Source organism: Hemiscyllium ocellatum, chromosome 13 (genome assembly GCF_020745735.1).
Source record: "Hemiscyllium ocellatum isolate sHemOce1 chromosome 13, sHemOce1.pat.X.cur, whole genome shotgun sequence".
Taxonomy (NCBI): Eukaryota; Metazoa; Chordata; class Chondrichthyes; order Orectolobiformes; family Hemiscylliidae; genus Hemiscyllium; species Hemiscyllium ocellatum.
Genome location: NC_083413.1, coordinates 50,223,481 through 50,245,000, shown reverse-complemented (window position 1 = coordinate 50,245,000; position 21,520 = coordinate 50,223,481). Strand labels below are relative to the sequence as shown.

The following is a 21,520-nucleotide window of genomic DNA, read 5'->3' as shown; positions in this document are numbered from 1 at the left end:
ATGAGGAGCAGATTCTGTGCAGATGTTGACTGACTTTTTCAGTGTTTCCAGCAGTTTCGTTTTACTTTCATCGAAAAAAAGAGCCAATCAAATAAAAGTCACTCCACTATTACTTGCAACGGGTCTCGGTTTCTGTTGGTCTCAAATTTTGGTTTGCAAAGTATTCATTCATGCAGGAAATGAATTAAAGCACTGTTAACACTGCGCTTGATGTTGTTTTCAGTGACTGGATTTTGCCTGCATTGCTAGGCGTTCATTTATAGGACCATGCAGTTTCATTGATACGCCCGCAGCCCGCGGGCAACACTCTCAGGATTCCAGGAAAACACGTGCTACTGTCATTTCGCAGCGCGCCAGCCAATACGCGTCGACCAGTGCGTCACAATGGAGGAGCTGTCGCTGACGTCAGCCCGGTGGCGCGCGCTGGCGAAAGGAGTCCCGGGCCTCGCTCCCTCCGCAGCGGTGAAGTGATCAGAGACTTTCCCGAAATTACGTCACGGCATTTCCCCGTCACCATTGCGAAACCCGGAGAGTCACCTCATGTAATTGGAATTTGTGATAAATGGAACAAATCAGAAGCGCGATCCCGTCAGTTGGGCGTCTGCGAGGTGGATTTCAAGGCGTCTTCCTGGTTGATTTTTGGGTGTTTTGTGGAGATCTATATTCCGAGGATCGTTGATACAGCACTTTGTCCTGTCGGGAGGTGGTGTTAGGCGCCGCGCACTGCGCCTGCTCCTTCCCCATTTTATTTTTTGTTGGAGACAAGATGGCGGCGGGCGAGGGGATTTTGATCGGAGACAAGGTTTATTCGGCCGTCTTCCTCACCATCGACAACTCCCTCATCCCCGAGGAGAAGCTCTCACCCACGCCGTCTATGCAGGATGGCCTGGACCTGGAGGTGGAGACTGACCTGCGGATCCTGGGCTGTGAACTGATCCAGTCGGCCGGGATCCTGCTGCGTTTACCGCAGGTGGGTGGCTGGATGGCTGGCTGGGTAGTGGCGGCCTCGGGCTCGGCCTCGGGCTGCGACGCGGAGGCCGCGCTTTATCCCCCGTCTCCGGTCGCTAACGCTCTCCCGTTTTGTGTGTTCTCCCCGCCCGCAGGTGGCCATGGCGACAGCCCAGGTTCTCTTCCAGCGTTTCTTCTTCTCCAAGTCCTTCGTCAAACACAGTTTCGAGGTGAGTCCCGCGGGCGGGGCCCTTGGCCTGGGGGGGCTGGGGAAGGGGAGAAGGAGGGTCCTCTCGGGCCGGGCCGGGCCGATCACTTCCGCTGTTTGGGTGGTTTGAATTTGATCGTTTCAGCCCAGCTCCGAGTGAACCCTGTGGGAAATGGAGGCCAGGCGGAGTGTTTCATCCAAAATGGAAGTGGTTTGCAGTTCAACGGGGAAGAGGCACCTTCCCCCAATCGGGAACTGTGTGAGGATCACTAGTTCAAATTCCAAACGTTCTCCGAAAATGTGTGGAGTTGGACTCTTGGTGTTAAGATTAGGCTTGAGGTGAAATATGTTTGACACTTCAGGTTCTGTTCCTCTTTTAAACGTCAGCAATGACTATTAGCGATGCAGTTAGATTTGATTCTGACCGGCTTGTTTAACTCTTTATTGCCTTCATAACGTAACCACAGCGGTCTTGTCTGACATGGTGTTTCTGCAGTTTTCAATTGATGTCTTCATTAGTTACTTGGAATGGGTTTTACTGAGTTTAAATTTTCCATCACAATTTGGGAAGAGGTGCTTCTAATCTCATGCTTTCCTGCCCTAGATTCACTTCTGGACACCTAAGTTAGGAATAGAGCAGAAAAGGGGAAAATACACTCTGCTTGAGGGAGTGATGAGAGTAGATTCAATTTTCATGCCAAAATTAACAACTAGGGTATGAAACAAGGTGAATTGCTGTTAGTGAGCCAATGATCTCTGCATTAATCATTGATCCTCTGATTTTAATCATAAAATCTCAATGTAGACAGTAGAAAACATTTGCCTGCACTTTACCTCTCATTGAAGGAGGCTAATTTGTTCTTCACTCTTCTGATGCGGAACTAAGCACTGACTTCAGTAAACTAGTATTTATAGATGCCTTTGTCCCACTTCCTCAAACGTCCAGTTTTGTGGTTTAAGAAAAGGGTTCACGTTGCCTTAAGTTGTGAAGTGAGCAAAAAGTACTCGTTGATATCTGGATGCCTAAACATCAATTTGCCTTTGAGAGATGGCCTAAAAGGATCATTTTCAGTGATACGCAGTTTCTATTGCAAAGTAATCCACTGACTGAGAAATTAATATCCTGGACGATTTAGCTGATAAGCAAAATGATTTCTTTTCAGATTGTTGCAATGGCTTGTATCAATCTTGCATCTAAAATTGAAGAAGCACCTCGTCGTGTGAGAGATGTGATAAATGTATTCCACCATTTGCGTCAGCTAAGAGGCAAAAGGTAAGCCCTTTTCTTCAAGTCCAGTATTTTTTAATATTCAAAAAGCATTCCTTAACTTGACCAAGCTTTCAGCGTACCTCCTAATCACTTGTATCTGATCTTCAGTGTTGACCAAGTGGGGAAAGTAGTGATGTAATCAGTCATACATATCAGCAGAATCGGTGCTGAAAGAGCAGGTCCTATGTCATTGTTACTATACTTAATCACAGTGACAAGTTTTGGGGAAGGATGATCAGGAAGAATTTATTACTGTCCAGTTATTCCTGTTGGAGTATTTCTGGGACTGGTATTAAGATTATGGGCAAGTAGCCTGCTAATGATTGTTACCTGAGCTATGGGTAACGAATGGCTAATTGTAGTGCAAGTGATTTCTGTAATCCTTGAACACAAATTGGAGCAAGCATGAACTCAGAACAAAAATAACAATGGTTTGTCTGGTCAAAGGAAATTTTATAATTTTGGATTGGGAATAAAATACTAGCACATTTAGTACAAATGAGAAAGTATAAGCTGGGAAGTCATAATAGATTTGACATTCGTACTGCATGTTAAATGCATAGCTGATGCACATCAATTGAAGTTAAAGGGGGATATTTATCTTTTGCCATAATATTCTGAAATAAGTTGGGCAAGAATGATGTGTCATTGTTGTGAATTGAACTTTGTTCTGTTGTGATCAGGTATAATTGCTTTTAGCACTATATAGGAGTGTTGCTGTTGGAGGGAGACTGGGTTTCCTTCTGAAGATTGCACTCTTTTTGTATAGTATCAACAGTTCTCAATCTAAAGTATGGGTTCTGCCACTGGGACCTTGAATTTTGTTATAACAATGTGAGTGCAAGGAGGGAACAGACAGACATTGGTTTCTTTGTAACCGAGACTGAAACTCCAGATATAAAGGTACCTTCACTTAGCTTGCAAAATTGCTGGCTGAAGTATGACAGTTTTGAGAATTGGCCAAATAGATGAGAGGAAGTCCAGTGAAACAAACTAATAACAGTCTGGATTTCATTGAAGTGTTCATAAGTCATGATGCAATATTCTGATGCTATTTCCCATCTCTGAAGAAGGCAGCCTGGAGACACTGGCAAAAAGGAGCACAACTAGAAAATGGGCAGTATGAGTCTGGGTGCAGAAGGGTATCATCAGACTTGAGTCTATTTAAAGTTGCTCTGAATGCATTACCACTGTATTCCTCTGCACATGTGTCAGAAAAACAAGAAATAATTTACAAATATTGGCTTTCTCAAGTGTGAAGAGCTGTAAGAAGTAATGCTACATTGTGCGAATTTGTATATCTGTATAATTGAAGCTAGTGACATTTTTAATTCTGTAGAACTGTAAATGGAATAATGGATCAAGTGATGTCTTGCATAGTTGAAATTGAAAGGCTATGTTTGATCAGAAGTTTAAATTTTACAACTGTTATGTCACTTTGCGGGGGTGGGAAAGTGAATTCCCTTTTCACCACATTTATTGATTAAGTGATGTAGCGGAATGAATTCTTCATTTAGTCAAAAAAAGGGATTAACCACAATTTCACTGTAGCTTTAAGCAAAATGCCATTGTAGAAAACTATTTGTCTTGAGTAACATGAATGTAAAAATTGTTCTCGGATTACTTCTTACTGTGATCGTTTTTACTGATGTGCATGAAGTTAAAATGCAATATTGACTTTTATTCTTTTTTCCCTTGCAACCAACCTAACAGCGACCAACTACATTTACCAAAGACTGGGTGATGTGGAATGGTACGTAAAGATGAAGCTGTCGACATGGCAACAGTGAAAATAAGAAGTGCCGTTTGGTCCCGATGGAGAACCAGTGCTCTTTGAACGGGTCACTGGAATCGGGGGCTATGGAAGGTTGGGCACAACACCATTAAAACCTAGGAACTCCTGTACTTGGTTCTCAGCTTTTTGTCTTTGCTGTCCAGGTGGTACCATCACATTTTTGCCTTGGTTTTTTAGTTATATATTCTGAATGAGAGGGAGATTAGTATGCTTCAAAAATATAAAGCTTAGAAACACCTTTTCTACTAACTTCTTAAAATGGCCTATGAAACACTGGTTTGGTGAAGTACTGAAGTCAGACCAATATGCTTGCTTTACACACAACTTGGGTTTTAGTGCTTGGTTTTGAGAGTAAAGATTGAATTTGTAGACAGCTAAGAATTTGACAGTTCTGTCATTCATCATACATGTGCTCTAGCTTTTGCACTTCTGTAGATGGGTTCATCTTGCTTTATGATTGAAGCAAAAAGTGTCCAAAATATGGCAAGTAGATTGTGCTTGGAATGTTAATCTTGTGAAGTTTCTTTACTGTAATTGGCTTGTATATTTAATGCCAACTGGCAAGTTTTAACAAGTAAAGAGTCCAGCAGGGATCTATGCAGGGGTCTCTGTTTTTACAATTGATATCAATGATTTGGATAAGGGAAGTGAAGGGATAGAAGTAGGTGACTCACCGAGTTAAGCAACTGTGAGGTCATCAGAAGAGGTCATCAGAAAGATGCAGGTCGGCCAGGATTTAATGAGTGAGCAGATGGAGTATAATCTGGAAAAATGTGAAGTAATTTGGCAGGAAGAATAAAGCATAACATTACTTAAATAGTGAATAACTGCAGAATTCAGAGGTGCAGTATCTCAAAAGTTCATTTGTAGGTACAGCAAATGATAAAGAAGGTGAGTGAAAAGCTGTCCTTTATTGCAAGAGGAATTGAGTGTAAAAGTAAGGCTGTTATGTTACATTGTATAGGATATTGATAAGATCACAACATCCATATTGTGGAATTTCGGTCTTTTTAAGAGCAGGTGTGAATGGGTAGTAGTGCTTCAGAAGAAGTTTGTTCAGATTGATATTGTAAGTAATGGGCCCTCTTACAGGAAAAGATTGAAGCAACTAGTCTTGTTTTCACTGGTTAAAAATCACAACACCAGGTTATAGTCCAACAGATTTAACCTGGTTTTGTGATTTTTTAACTTTGTACACCCCAGTCCAACACCGGATTCTCCTATATTCCAGTGAAAACAATGGTTTTGGAGAATCCGGTGTTGGACTGGGGTGTACAAAGTTAAAAAATCACAAAACCAGGTTAAATCTGTTGGACTGTAACCTGGTGTTGTGATTTTTTAACTTTGTACACCCCAGTCCAACACCGGATTCTCCAAAACCATTGTTTTCACTGGAATATAGAAGTGTGAGGAGTAACTTTGAGGTATATAAGTACTGAATAGACTTGATCGTGGATGTAGAACAAATGTGAGTAATTAAGTTATCTTACACTACCACCAAACTTGCAAAGTGTCAGAACTGCAGAAAGACTGTCCAGCAATGAAAACCCAATAATGTAGAGAGGTATACCTGAATTTGCTGAATAATACCTGAATTGTATTATCTTAAAGATTTGTACTTAGTATTGAATCTCTGATTGTTAAAATCTTAACTGAGCCAATGAAGAAATGGTGCTAAATCAAACAGTGCTTAATTTCAAATTGGTAAGCCAGTGTATGGAAGATCCTATCAATAGGATAGGTAGAGTGGGAGCAATGAAGTGCTATATTAGTATTATGGGAATAGCTTAACCTATTTTCCTGAAAATGGTGGTAAGTAATGGTATAGAAACTTAAAAGGCTGAAGATAGGAATGTCACTAAACTAGTTCCGACCAAAATAGGGACAAGATTGGCATTATAGTTCATTAAATTTTGGAAGATTATTTTCCCAGAGTATCTAACATTCTCAGTATTCATTGGTAAATTAGTATTTGTGGTGAGTCAGTTTGTAGTGTCCTTCACTACCAGTTTTATTTAAATGCATTATCTTTAGACTTGGATTTTAGTAATGTCCATACATCAGCACAGACATGTTGCATGGATTTAGAAAAAAATCTTAATTTCTAATCCAACACAAGAACGTAAACAGCATTTGAAGTGTCAACATTTTTTCTGTTGGTTTCTCAGGACCATTTGACAAACTGACTGTTTTGGAAAAGGTTGAGGGATAAGACAAGTATATGTATAGATGTACTTTCCATGCTCTTTAGGTGTATTTAAATCTACTTGAATGTATAACAGTTTTACGACACGATATTAGAAATCATTTGCAATGTAGATTAAAAGCACACAAATTAAAAGTTACAAGTGTCCCACCAATTGTGGGAGGTTGCAATTACTGCACAGCAGCTTAGCTTCCATTATAGATTGCACATTCCAACTTTGTATAAATGGAAAACTTTGCACTGGCAAGACAAAGCAAGCTGTTAAGGTAGTGACTATTAGATGGTTGAATGTGCAACTGTTATTTAAAGTTGATTTTAAAGCTTTCTGTTGCATATTTGCTGTGAATTTTTCATTTTCTTCAGTTCTGGGGGAGTGAATCTGTGAATAATATCTCCCAGCTAGATTATCTTCAGGTAGTGATTTTTGGTGAATTGGCTATAGAGACAAGTGAGACATTTGTCAACATTAATCTATAATCAGAAGAAGGAACTCAACCAAGCTGGTACTTTTGTTTTTCCTTTTGCATTTCTCCCAAATCCACTTGTTGCAAATGCTGTCTTACTGAGCTCAGACTAAAATTACACCACAGGGCTGTTGGTGTGTATTTCTCAATGTTGCGCATACGTAGTAATTTTCATCTGTCTTCAACATTAGACACACTAAATTAGTCAGGAAGAAATAATGTAAACTCATCAGTCTGGTGCAGATTGATTATGGAAATCTGGAATATCCGCTCCATATTGGTGACTGGGAAATAATTAAGTGACAGTACTACTTGGAAAATTGCATATTGACCTATGTAAATGTTGAACTGTTCGAAACAAGTCTGTAGTGAAACTGTTCATCTTGAAAAGTTAAATTGTGATAAACTTTGTTGCAGTTTAACAGTTTGTATCTGAAACTTGTTCAAACACTTGTCTTTATGAACTTAACTTAGATTCACTTATCAATTATTTAAACTTCTAAAAGTCCAAACTAATGTCAATGGGACTAAATGCATATTCTATTAAGATTTCTTTTCACCGAATTATTTCTTTTACAAGTTACTGACTCGGAGTGCTTAGAATTAAATAGAATAGCTAGTCGGAGTATCCCTTAGTAGCGGTTAGAAACCCATTTTGACAAGTGTTGATAACGGTACTCACCTCTGCCTCCTTATAATTTCAGCTGGGGCAGAAGAGACTGAGTCACATTTCAGGGATAGAAGAAGCAACCTGCAGAGGAGTTATATAATGTAGAAATGTATGGGTCATTACATTTTATGCATTTAAAAAAAAATCTATTAACAAATGTTTCAGTGAGAACAACTTTCTAAGGCCTGGATTTCTAACTTGCTAATGTATGTAATCTTTTTGGTGGCTTTTTCTGTTTAATAACTTTCCTGAGTGCCTTTGAATGTCGTGTCTTGATACTTTTTACTTTACCTCCTCATGTAGATTTTGGGTATAAGTTTATAAAATGTAATTTTCCTGACCTGTAATATTTCGTTACCAACTGAAGTGTTACTGCTTGGACAGTGTGTTAATGAGACTGCCCTGAAATCTGCTAATGCTATTTGGCTGCTGATTATTCTTCCTAATATGCTAGCCTGGAAAAGTCAGTTTAGATTCATTGACCATCCAACTTGTAACTTTAAAACCAAAAATTAATTTGGTACTAATTTAAGATTTTAGTGCATACGAATACATCCGAGCATTAAAATTCCTCAGAAGACTGTAAAGATTCTTTGTTTAGAGATAGAAGGGTGATAGTGTTACAGAATCTGCAGAAAATAAGATGCTAAAATTACATCCAAAGTAGTGATGCACCTAATAGATCTGTGGGGCTACGACGGGTATAAAATGTGGTTGTTGCAATTTAAGGCCTGGAATGTTGACCTCAGAGCAGATATATTTGAGTCTTTGAATAAATCCTGAGAGCTTTACCATAGCCACATGTTGAATTGCCATGGTACTTAAATTGAACATGCCTTGTCTGCAAACTCAATTGATTCAAACACAGTTTTAAGTTAACTTCCTTAAAATAGCTAACATAAGCTATATGGCCCATGGCTATTGTATTGCGTCAGTTGTGGAGCTCTGTTTGGTATAACGGTACTCGCTGTTAACTGTTTCAACTAACTTTTTGAAAGTGTGATTGAAAAGAACAACAATCAAGCCTTAAAGTCAACAAATGCAACTCTACATCATGTAAATTTGAAGCTAGGCAGGTGCAGCTTGTAGGTGAACAGATACATTTTTAAAAAGTAACTTGGAAACGTTTGGTCAAAAAATACACAGTTGATTTTCTTGGGAGCAACCATGAAGTGAATGATGCAGCACATCATGTGCAAACAAAATAAAAACAGCATTCTCAATTTGAAGTGTTTTACAAATATGTATTTTCTGCTGTTTAAGATGACAACATTGGAAAAACATTTCTGGTTGTGTATTTTTTGAGCAGATTGGCATCAGAAGAAAGAACAGCAGCATAAAGTTAAGTGAAGAGATTATGATCAGGATGACGTCTGCATTGTGCACTTGAATTGCATCCTAATTGGCAGGTCTTCAACGATTTGATATTTATTGTACCATATGAGTATGGTGTTGATTAAAATATGAAAATTAAGAAAATGCAAGTGGTTTAGTTTTGAATTTATTTAGATATACTGTGTATTTATCAGTAAATGATTACAAAAATTACTAACCACCAATCAATTTTATTAGTATTATTTTATTAGGTAGGCCCTACTACTTGAGCATATTATTTCCCTCATTGCTGGTGGTAACTGCAAATCAGGCTGTTCAGCATATTTGCTGCATAATTTTCAGTTTGAAATGGACAGCACAAGACCAAGGCTTTGGAGGCAGTTACAGGAGTTTCTTCTGATGGTTGGTTGGAAAGGAAAAAGTCCCTTTTGTTTTTAAGGAGTATTAGAAGTACAAACTAATTGCAAGTGTTTCTGTTTTAGACTGCAAATAGTTTTAATTTTTTTAAACCAGGACTCCAACACCACTGATACTTGACCAAAACTACATTAACACCAAAAACCAAGTGATCAAAGCAGAAAGACGAGTACTAAAGGAATTGGGATTTTGCGTTCATGTAAAGCATCCACACAAGGTAAACTGGTAGATATTTAATTTTTCTTTAATACAACTAGAAGTATAAGATTTTCTTTAAAAAATAACTTCTCCCCTCTCCCCTCCTTTCTAGATAATCTTTATGTATCTTCAAGTGCTTGAGTGTGAAAGAAATCAAACACTTGTGCAAACAGCTTGGTAAGTTGCTTCTTTGACTTTGTAAAGCCATGGAAACTGTATGTGGAATTGAAATAATATGTTTAAGATCTGTAATGTATATCAAATTTAAAAAGCTAAAAAGTTTACAGTTGCTATTCTAACCTTTGTATCCATACAAAACTGGGTGCATATTTCAGTGTAACGAATCATATTTTCAATGGTGAACATTTGTACTATAAATTTTATGAGCATGGTACCATATTTTCTGCATACTGTTTTCATGGCTTGTTTGTTCAGTGTCACAAAGGAGAGCTCAATTTAACTTTGTTCTTTTTTCTACTCTTTTTAATTAAAGGGTAGTCCATGATGGTAAGTCATAGAACTCAAAGAACTCTGCTCTCTGAACTGCTTCTCAACTTCATGACCTAAGGATGGCCTTTGATTGGCTACCCCTTCAGCCAATCCAGTGCAAGCTCTCATCCGAGACAGCTATTCACTGAAGTAGTCACAAAACATCTGGCAACATCATCTAGTTCTGGCGGGGTTTTGAAGGATTTGTATTGACTTCTGAATATTCATCATGTACTTTCAGTAATTTAGATTATATATCTAATGTTTCTAGTCAACTGAGTTTTAGAATGTGAAATTTTAAAGCATGTTGAAGGGAAGGACCTAAATCACATTATATGCTACAGCATACTCGAAATATTTCACAGCATTCTTATTATTGCTAGTTTTAAACTGTTGACAGGCTGCAATCTAAACTTGATTAGACCTTCCAACCAAGAATTCTGGTTGTTTTCTATATGAATTTAAATTTTAGCTCACTGCTTGAGCTATGTCTGGTTGGAGGGGAAGCCCAAATGGCTATAGGAGTTTGACAAATGAAATTTCTAATACAATTGCTCCTAATGTTTTTATCACCTTTCACCTTTCATCTGTCACCTTTTAATTATTTAACATAGTTTGTAAGTTGATAAATTATTTCTTCACTAGTTTCCTTGTCTGACAAATGGGAGGTGCTATCGAAGCTATTTGTCTTGCACTCAACAAAAGATAACAAATTTCAAAGGGAATAGCCATTTACGCTGTGAGACAACGTATGACATATGTTGTAAAGTTGGCCTTATCAAAACCTTCCAAATGGAGAATAAGCCATTTGCTTACCATGATTATTTGTTGTTGAAACTTGGATTTAAAACAGTCTTCGTTTATCACAGTGAGATAATTGCTCACTGAGTATCATGCAAGTTAATGACTGAGATTCCTGCTGCTGTGTTTTAGACTTGTCAAGTCTACATCAAATTACTCTGTGAGGATGAGAAACTTGAACGAGGTATGACTGACAGGTGATGTTAGTCATTTTACATAATATCGATATGAGTAATATTCTCTCACAGCATACTGCTGTCAAGTCAGAAATGGTTTGCCTAGCACAAGGAAAATTGAGTTTCAATATGATGCCAGTTATATGGATCACGTATATCAATTACAGGTGGATCGTATCAAGCAGCGCACCCCTTCAGTAGACTATTGACCATACTCCTCCAGCATGTGCTTGCAAAACTGAACATAGTGTCCAACTTAAGATGTGATTATCCATTTGGGCAACACACCAATCCTAAGTGTGTCAAGAATTGCACTAACAACCAATTACATATTGAATTCCACAAGCAATATGGCTCAACTATATTTGCTTGAAGCTACATATGTTTATATGACCGTCTGAATGGTACTCCTTCAAACCCAGTGCCCTGGTCTATACCGACAATGCTACATTTACCCAGTCCAGTCTTCCTAATCTGCACTACTTTGGGCAATCGGGGGACTAGAGCAACTGGCAAAAGCCCACGCAGGTGTGGTAAGCTTGCAAACTCCATTCAGATGGTCACCCAAGACTGGAATTGAACCTGAATTCCTGACACTGCGGCAGCACTACTAACCACTAAAGCTTGTGCTACCCTTAAATCGTTACTCCATTTGGTATTTTATCTGTCCTGATGTATACAAAATGAAAAGCTTCATGATCATGACTCTTTCTGACAAAGATCATGTTCTGCGCAACAGTGATTAATTCCTCTCTTTTTTTTCCCCTCCCCCCAATTAATAAATCACTTTGCCCAGCGTTAGTGTTGAATGTAATATACAAAATGTATGCTGGTGAACAGCATTCTCTCAATCTTAACAGACTTTTTTTGTTTTTGCTGCTACATTTTCCTAAATGGTAATTCAGGTAATAAATTGTGATTTGACCTTTCCCTTGGTATGATTGATCCCAATTGATTGAAGGTGTATTTTCAATTAATAAAGTTTTGCTTGAGGTCGCAAGTGTTGCCATTATGATCATTGTAAACAATACAAATTAATTAATATTTAAAAGTTAAATTTAATATTATTGCGATAATCTCAATCCATAACTTAAGCTAATCAAACCATGTCAACTTTCTCTAGGCAGAATGCATACTGCAAGTTTACATTGCACCAATGTAACAAACAACACATGTTCAGGTCACAGACACGATCAGTGGTTAACATGAGCATTGAGTAGCAGATAAAGTGGTAGTCTTAAAAGAAAACCTGTGCTTAGACAATGTGAAATGTAAGAAATGGGCTTGTACATGATAAGGCTGAGTGTCCCCCAATCTGTATGTTTAGATGTGCAAAGTTGTGGACATTGAAACAGAGAGTTTCCTGTCTGTGTTGTAATATCAGACCAAAGCTAGCAGTTGTCTTCTGTTTTTAAAATGTTTAGAACAAGGCCTTTTGGTTCTGTAGCTGTGATGTAGTGAGCATCTTTATCCCTTCTGCTTTTATTGTATACTCTAGGTAATTGCAATGACCGAGGCTTATGGCCTAGTTTGTTAAAGCTGGTCACTTTACAAGTCTTGTTATACCACCGTTTCTAAGGAATACTTGCAACAGATCTGCTAGATGAGTCTTGATGGCATTTTTATCTTTTACGATAGTACGTTTTTAGAAATAAAGTGAAGGCCTTTCGAACCCTGTAGTCCTTTCTGGATTGGTATAATACCCACAACTGTAGTGCATGATTAACTGAAAACCCCTTTGGTCTCAAGTGGAAGGCACTAAGGCCAGTGAACATTTTTGAAAATTTGAATTTGTGCAGTGTATATTATAAACGTCAAGGTCATAATCTCAATGGAGCTTTGCAATTATTTATCTTTCCAGTAAGGGATTGGAGTAGGAGCACTGAACATAATTTTTTCTTGGAGAGGCTCTTTGCATTTCTTAAATTACTTCTGACAGCCCCACACTGAGGATTGACTTTGTTTGTGCTTTGCATGGTGCCCTGTTGTCTCTCATGATGCATTTTCCCACTGAAGAAACTTGAGAAAAACGTGAGTTAATCTTGATGTTCCATTATGCGTCTTCAATAAGTAGTGAATGTTGTGCAAGATGGTCCCTTTTAACATGGAGTTTATTTTGTAGTTGTAATTCATTGTTCCACTGGGAAGCCATGAAGTGTGAGCACATTTATGTTTTTTTTATTGTTCCATTTCCAGAATGCTTGTATTGTTGAGGTTCACTTTAGTTTAAGTATTGCTCTTCCTTGATAGCTGCCAGAGAATGTCAGTCGACTATTTTGGAAAATTCCATACAATATTTGTTCAAGTTGTATTTTCAGAATCAAAATGTGGCTTTATAGTGGTCTGTATTGTATGTTCCATATTTCAAATAATACCTTTTTAATGTTTGTTTAGTTCTATTTTATATTTCAATACCTTCAGCGCAGACTTCTAATATATCAGAGGGCATATTGTTTCAACTAAGAAAAAAGAACAATGCCACAAGTCTCCTTTCTTCTATAAACTTGGAGTTGATCAATTTCTAATGAATTTTATCTCTAATGTCTTTCAGGAATTACATGAATGACAGTCTGCGCACAAGTGTATTTGTCCGGTTTAAGCCAGAAACCGTAGCATGTGCATGCATCTACCTTGCAGCTAGAGCTTTACAAGTAAGTGCAGAGAGACTAAATAAAAGAGAGAGCACCTGGAAGTAGTCATAATTTATTCTCCAAATTAGTTAGATGGTTAAAGCTTAATCAGCCTACAGTAATTTGAATCCGCGCTCTCTAATTCGAACACCCAATTGAATGAGTGCCTGATGAAATACTGATACTTTGCACACTAATCTGAAGGCAAAGAAGTACCTGTTTTCAGTCTTAATACTTTCCAGATGGGAACTTGATAAATCTAAATGTTTCTCTTTGATGTTTTTCCCTGCGGTAAAGGAAATTATAAGATGGTTAGAATCCCCATGGTTTGCAGTAAATAATTTCTCTAATAGACACTTGTAATTCAGAGTGTTGTATGTGTTAATGTATTTTATATTCCTTAGTTTATTTTTTCTTTACTCCAGATTGTTTTACCAAATCGCCCTCATTGGTTTGTGCTTTTTGGTGCAAAAGAAGAGGAAATCCAGGATATTTGCATCACGACTTTGAAACTTTATACCCGAAAGAAGGTCAGTTGAACACTACTTTAGTATTGAGAAAATGGTATAATTGGTAAAAAATGAGGTCTCCATTGTAGAGTGTTGAATCCGATAGCTTTTAGTTTCTCTCAAAATGTGGCAAATTATGTCTTCACAGCCTAACTATGAGCATGTGGAGAAAGAAGTAGAGAAGAGGAAAGTTGCATTACAGGAAGCTAAATTAAAAGCCAAAGGATTGAACCCTGATGGAACTCCTGCACTTTCCACTTTGGGAGGCTTCTCTCCAGGTTCTAAACCCTGTATGTATGTGAAATGTAATCAAGTGTTTATGCAAACATGCTAATTTTTCATGCTTGCTGTTTTGGTACCAGTTTGCTTCTCACTTTTTCAGTTTGCTAGAGCAACATGAGAAGCAAAGTAAACTGAATGTATAAGTTCTTAGAGTCATAGAGATATACAGCGCGGAAGCAAACTCTTTGGTCCATGCCGACTAGTTATCCCAACGCAATCTAGTCCCACTGCCAGCACCTGGCCCATATCCCTCCAAATCCTCCTTCCTGCCACAGAATACACTGTCTTTCAATTGGCTATGCATCCTCATGGGGAGACCATTTTTCTGGTATTTGTGACCTGGAGAGGGCACTTCAGTTACATTGCAAAGTGTTAATACCATACAGGAGAGAGACTTGGATCAGTTGACCACTCTGGCAGATTTCTGTATTAAGGTACTGGGCATTGATGCAATATCCAGACATAGTCTAATGAATTCTGGCAGGCTAATTGTCTAGTCCCAGGCTTTTCTGTTGGATCTGCTGACTTACAGTTTACTTACATGGGTGTCCATTTGTTGTTTGAGTTTTAAATAAATATTTAGACTTTATTTTGCTTTTAAGTTACTTATAGTCCTAAATATTCTTCAGAGTTAATGTGCTGTCTAAAATGCTTAGAATTTCAAATTAAGTCAGATTTTGTGTTTAGGTTCACCCAGAGAAGCTAAGTCCGAAGACAAGACGCCTGGAATTCAGAATGCTAAAGCAATCAAAAAGGAGTCTGAAGACCGTCAGTTGAACTCTAAAAGCCCATACAACGGGTTAGTAATTAAGTATTTCACTCTCTCTTTAGAAATGGGATTTTAAATATTAAAAGTTGACCAAAGTGAGAGAGATCGATTCTCAATCTCAATCTTGGAGGATAAGTGGCTATTAGCACCCGTCCCAATTCTTTGAAGGAGCTAATTGATTAGTGTCACTCCCCCATACTCTTTACATACTATTGCAAATTTTGGTTATTGAGGTGCTGTTACTCAAAATTGTCATATTTATATATGTGATATCAGCACAATCAAGTCAGCATAATACTTCAAAACTCTTGTTGCCCAAAATATATAGGCTGAGAAAAGAAAGTAAACCAAGCCGAAACAGTAGGAGTGCCAGTCATTCAAGGTCACGGACAAGATCAAGGTCCCGTTCACCACGAAGGCAGTAAGTACTTGTATCTGATTTAGTGGATGTAAGCAATTTGTAGCTTGTAATATTGGCAGAATCCTTCATCCAAGGCTAGCATTTTATAACTCCTATTGGAAATACACGATTAAGAAATGGAATCTAAAATGCATGAATCTAATTGCTAATATGTTATGCCATGACTTTTTGGCATTCATTATATAGAAAAGTATTCAGTAATCCTGTGCTAGGGAAATAATTTTATATAGAACCAATCAGGGGTAGTGAGAATAATTGGACCAAGTTGCTTCATGTACTTTGCTTCTTATTTTGAAATTGTATTCTGCTTGCCTAATTAAGCTTCCATGATTAATGTAAATGTGCTCTAATGTCAAATCTCAAGTCTTACTCTTTTACACAAACATATTGGTAATGGTAATAACAGTTATGGGCTACCTGTTACATTTCTGCTGTGTAGCACAAAATACTGATGAGAAATGTAGAATGTCAGAAATTTAATGCATTACTAGTTGGTCTCGTGATGCATTGCTTAGAACATAGGACAGTACAGGCCCTTTGGCCCATGATGTTGTGCTGACCATTTATCTTAATCTAAGGTCAACCTAACCTGCATGCCCCTCAATTTGCTGCTGTCCACGTGCTTGTCCAGCATTTGTTTAAATGTCCTGAATGTTTCTGAAGAGAAAGTGAGGACTGCAGATGCTGGAGATCAGAGCTGAAAATGTGTTGCTGGAAAAGGGCAGCATCCAAAATGGATGCTGCCTGACCTAATGTTTCTGACTCCACTACTCTAACTTCCTGCAATCGCCTTAAAATTATGACCCCTCATGATGATCATTTCTACTCTGCGGAAAAGTATCTACTTTATCTATGCCTCTCATTACCTTGTACATCTCTATTAAGTCACCTCTTTTCCTTCTCTCCAGTGTGAAAAGTCTTAGCTCATTCAACCTGTCTTCATAAGACAAGTCCTCCAGTCCAGGCAGCATCCTAGTAAATCTCCTCTGCACCCTCTCTACAGCACCTACATCCTTCCTACAATGAGGCGACCAGAACTGGACACAATATTCCAAGTGTGGTCTAACCAGGGTTTTAAAAGAGCTGCGGCAAAATCTTGCAGCTCTTAAACTCAATTCCCTGTTAATGAAAGCCAAAACACCATATGTATTGTTAACAACCCTCTCAACTTGGGTGGCAATGTATGAGGAATCTATGGACGTGGACCCTAAGATCCTGCTGTTACTCCACGCTGCCAAGAATCCTGTTTTAACCTTGTATTCAGCATTCAAATTCGACCCTCCAAAATGAATCACTTTACATTTATCCAAATTGAATTCCATCTGCCACTTCTCAGCCCAGTTCTGCACCCTGTCAAGTCTTGAACCCTGCAATCGTCCTTGACACTATGTACAACACTACCAATCTTTGTGTCATCAGCAAACTTACTAACATACTCTTCCACTTATTATTCCAACTCATGTATAAAAACTACAAAAAGCAGAGGCCCAAGAACAGATCCCTGCGGGACACTACTGGTCACTGACCTCCAGGTGGAATGCTTTCCATCCACTACCATTCACTATCGTCTTGCGGCCAGCCAATTCTGTATCCAGATAGCCAAATTTCCCTAAATCCCATATCTCCTAACTTTCCGAATGATCCTACCATGGGGAATCTTATCAAATATCTTACAGAAATCCATAAAGCTTTTCCACTGCTTGATTTTCATCAACTTGTCTCGTCACATTCTCAAAGAACTCAATAGGCTTGAGAGGCACGACCTGCCCCCTTCAAAGACATGCTCACTATCTTTATTCAAACTATGTTTTTCCAAATGTCATAAATCGTATTTCTCAGAATTCTTTCCAGTACACTGCTTTCCACAGACATAAGACTAACTGGTCTCTCACTCCCAGGGATTTCACTATTCCATTTCTTGAACAGAGGGAGAACATTTGCCTCCTTCCAGTCACCTGTACTACTCCCGTGGAGAGTGAGGATGCAAAGATCATCACCAGAGGCACGGCAATCTCATTCCTCACTTCCCTTAGTAATCTTGGATATATCTGGTCCAGTTCTGGGGTCTTATCTAGCTTGATGCTTCCTAGAATTGCAAGGTTTGTAGATCAGTTTGAGGTTGGACAAACACTGACCAAATACTTAACTACACCAGCAACCATTCCAACACACACAAACAAAGCTGTATCAGAACACTATTCCAACGAGCCACCACACACTGCAGCACAGACGAACTTCGTTAAACAGAGAAGAACCACCTGTGCAACGTATTCAAGAACGGATACTCAAAAAATACAGTGTGCAGATTCCTCAAGAACAAACCACGACAAGCAGACCAAACACAACCAGAAACCCTAACCACCTTACCATACATCAAAGAAGTTTCAGAAATGACAGCCAGACTACTAAGACCCCAAGGAATCCTAATAGCCCACAAACCCACCAACACTCTCAAACAAAAACTAACAAACTTAAAAGACCCAGTACAATCCATGGACAAAACCAACGTCATCTACAAAATTCCATGCAAGGACTGCCACAAACAGTACGTAGGACAAACAGAAAGAAAGTTGGCCACCAGGATACATGAACACCAGCTAGCCACAAAAAGTCCCGATCCCCTCTCCCTCATAGCCCTATGCACAGATGAAAACAAAACACTATTTCAACTGGGACAACACATCTATCCTGGGACAGGCTAAGCAAAGACATGCCAGAGAATTCGCAGAGGCTTGACACTCCAACCACAACGCCATAAACAAACACACAGATCTAGATGCCATCTATCAACTCCTCACAAAATGAACAGCAAATGACATCACCACAAATCCCAGGAACCCCATCCAGGAGAAAGATATAAATAGAAAGCAGGTGACAACTTGGAGGTCGCCACTGATGATGTTACCTAGCCAGGTAATGAAACATCTGGATATCAAACCTACAGCTCAGTGAGCAAACCTACACCCTAAGCTTCCTAGAATTTCCAGCATATCCACTTGTAATATCAGTCTGTTCAAGCCTATTAATCTGGTCCACTGTGGCCTCGCTATCAACATGGTCCCCCTTTTCTAGTGAACCTTCCCTACCTCTTAAGACTCCAGGGGCTTAACCATCTCTAATCGTTTTCTTATTCCTCAGATAAGTGTAGAATGTCTTTGAGTTTTCCCTAATTCTTCCTGCCAAGGCTTTTTCATGCCCTTCCCAGCTTTCCTTAGTCCATTTTTGAGTTCTTTCCTAGCTACCCTGTAATCCTCTAAAGCTGTACCAGTTCCTTCTTAGTAAGCTTCCTTTTTCTAAAAAAGCTCCTCTTGTCATCCTTTACGTTACCATTCCTTGCCTGAATCAGTGGCACAAAGCTATCCAACATTCGCAACAAGTGCTCCTTAAACAGCCTCCGTGCTTTTGTTCACCTCCTGTAGAACAATTATTCCCAACTTATATTCCACAGCTCGTGTCTAATAGCAGTATAATTCCCCTCCCCCAATTAAATACCTTCCCATACTGTCTGTTCCTAGCCCTCTCCCAAGGCTATGGCGAAAGTGAGGTTTGAGTATCCTGAGTTATTGAGAAGGGAAAAGATTACAGTGATGGTAAGCTGTGCTTAGGTGCGAAGTAAAGGAAAGAACTTCCTTATCCTTCTTTCCTGCTTCCTCTTAAAAAAAATTAGTACAAGATCTGTGAGGTGGCTCAGTGGTTAGCACTACTGCCACACAGCACCAGCGAACCAGGTTTGATTCCAGCCTTGGGCAACTGTCTGTGTGGAGGTTGCACATTCTCGCCGTGTCTGTGTGGATTTCCTCTGGGTGCTCCAATTTCCTCCCACAGTACAAAGATGTGCAGGTCAGGTGAATTGGCCATTCTAAATTGTCCGTAATTAGATTAGATTACTTACAGATTAGATTACTTAGTGTGGAAACAGGCCCTTCGGCCCAACAAGTCCACACCGACCCGTCGAAGCGCAACCCAACCAATACCCCTACATTTACCCCTTACCTAACACTACAGGCAATTTAGCATGGCCAATTCACCTGACCTGCTCATCTTTGGGCTGTGGGAGGAAACCGGAGCACCCGGAAGAAACCCACGGAGACATGGGGAGAACGTGCAAACTCCACACAGTCAGTCGCCTGAGTCAGGAATTGAACCCGGGTCTCGGGCGCTGTGAGGCAGCAGTGCTAACCACTGTGCCACCGTGCCGCCCACTGTTAGGTGCATTAGTCAGGGTAAGTATAGGGTAAGGAAATGAGTCTGGGTGGGTTATTCTTCGGAGGAGCAATATGGACTTGTTGGGCCGAAGGGTCTGTTTCCATATTGTAGGGAATTTAATCTCTAAATTTCTGTTAAACCTCTGCCCCCAATAATCTTTAATTGTTGATCAAATTATAAACAAAGGTATGAAGTTGTAGTAGTGGTAGTAACCAAATATCCCATGCCTTTTTGGCCAAGTAATCTGGTTAATTATGATGTCCAAACTCCTTCTCTTCCTCCTGGCCCCACCCTTGGACTTGGTGTCATCCAGACTTTTGTATTGTGTCATGCTTGGATAACTTTCAGCAAGCAGTGTTCATACTTAAGTATTTAAAGTCATTGAAACATCGGATAAAAGATTTGCAGGAGCATCACAGCTCCTTGTCAGTGCCCAGTTAATGTACAGCTGAAGTGTGAAGATGGGTAGTGATCTGTAACCTTTCTCGATTGTTGCCTATTCAAGTTTAAGTTATTTGAGGCCAGATATATTGCTATGGAAGACATAATAGAAATTCTGTTGTGTGTTTGCGCTTGTTCTTGATGGATTTAGAAGTATATTTTCTTCTCTTAATAAAGCTAAGTTTATATTTTCATTGGCACTGATTATATGGTTTTCGCAATGTTCTTAATTTTTTTTTCCAATTTCTTTTAGCTACAATAGAAGAAGTAGATCTGGGACTTACAGTTCCCGATCAAGGAGCAGATCCCATAGTCACAGCATGTCCCCTCGTCGACGTCACAATCATGTATCACCTCACATCAAATCAAAATCTCATCGCAGTGAGGAAACAAAAATTTCTGTAAGGCATGGTCACAAGAGGAAGAAATCACATAGTAGATCCCATAGCCGTAGTAAGTCCAGGGAGCGTTGTGATCTTGTAAAGAAACGACGTCATGAAAAAGAGCATCATAGGGACAGACATGAGCGGTCGCATTCTTATGAAAGATCCCATAAAAGTAAACATCATAGCAGTAGTCACTCAGGACATAGCAGGCATCGTCGGTAAATACTAAGTTAATTTAATTATAATACCTAAATGTAATTACTTTCACTGTATAGAATATTGACTTGTAAATGATGCTTTTTATAAGTGGTTTGTTTAAAAGGTTACTTGGTTTATGCAAAGATCATTAATGGAAAAACAAATGGAAAAATTTTTGCATATTTTCAAAGATACTTTATTTGACTGTATAATTAACCATGGACAAATTTATGTATGCAGAGCTTTTCTCTATTCTACAGAATTTGAAAGGAGTTTGCTGTAGATGTATACCTTATTTTTATACAATGAAAATGGACACTGGGTATATTTAAATGAGTTCATTTATTAAAACTGTGGTGATTACTTTGTTAGACTGGTTTTTAGTCTGCATGTGGTCATACAACTTTTTACAGAAAATAAAAAAAAATGAAAAGCTTGTGTATTGTTGCTTGGATTTAGTTGAAGTCTAAACTAGTTTAAACAAGTTTGGTTAACGAATTCCATCAAGTGTAAACCCAGAGTCCTCAAACATTCCTCATATGTTAGGTTTTCCATTTCTGGGTTAATTTTCAGGAACCTCCTCTGAACATGCTTCAGGGCCAGTATATCCTTGGTAATGAGGCCTAAAACTGGACACAATACTCCACGTGTTCTGACTAGAGCCTCAGGAGTACATGACTGCTTTTATATTAAAAGCCCTC

General features: G+C 38.9%; 1 protein-coding gene across 1 annotated transcript; it reads left to right on the top strand.

The window, feature by feature from the left end:
• The first annotated feature begins 749 nt into the window (after window positions 1-749).
• ccnl1a (cyclin L1a) lies at window positions 750-21,155 on the top strand. The gene is made up of 11 exons (XM_060834819.1): window positions 750-970; window positions 1,104-1,178; window positions 2,320-2,429; window positions 9,410-9,530; window positions 9,624-9,688; window positions 13,529-13,628; window positions 14,033-14,137; window positions 14,265-14,406; window positions 15,086-15,197; window positions 15,496-15,588; window positions 20,489-21,155. The coding sequence occupies exons 1-11, from the start codon at window positions 767-769 to the stop codon at window positions 20,841-20,843; spliced, it is 1,482 nt and encodes a 493-aa protein (XP_060690802.1). The 5' UTR covers window positions 750-766; the 3' UTR covers window positions 20,844-21,155.
• Window positions 21,156-21,520: the final 365 nt, after the last annotated feature.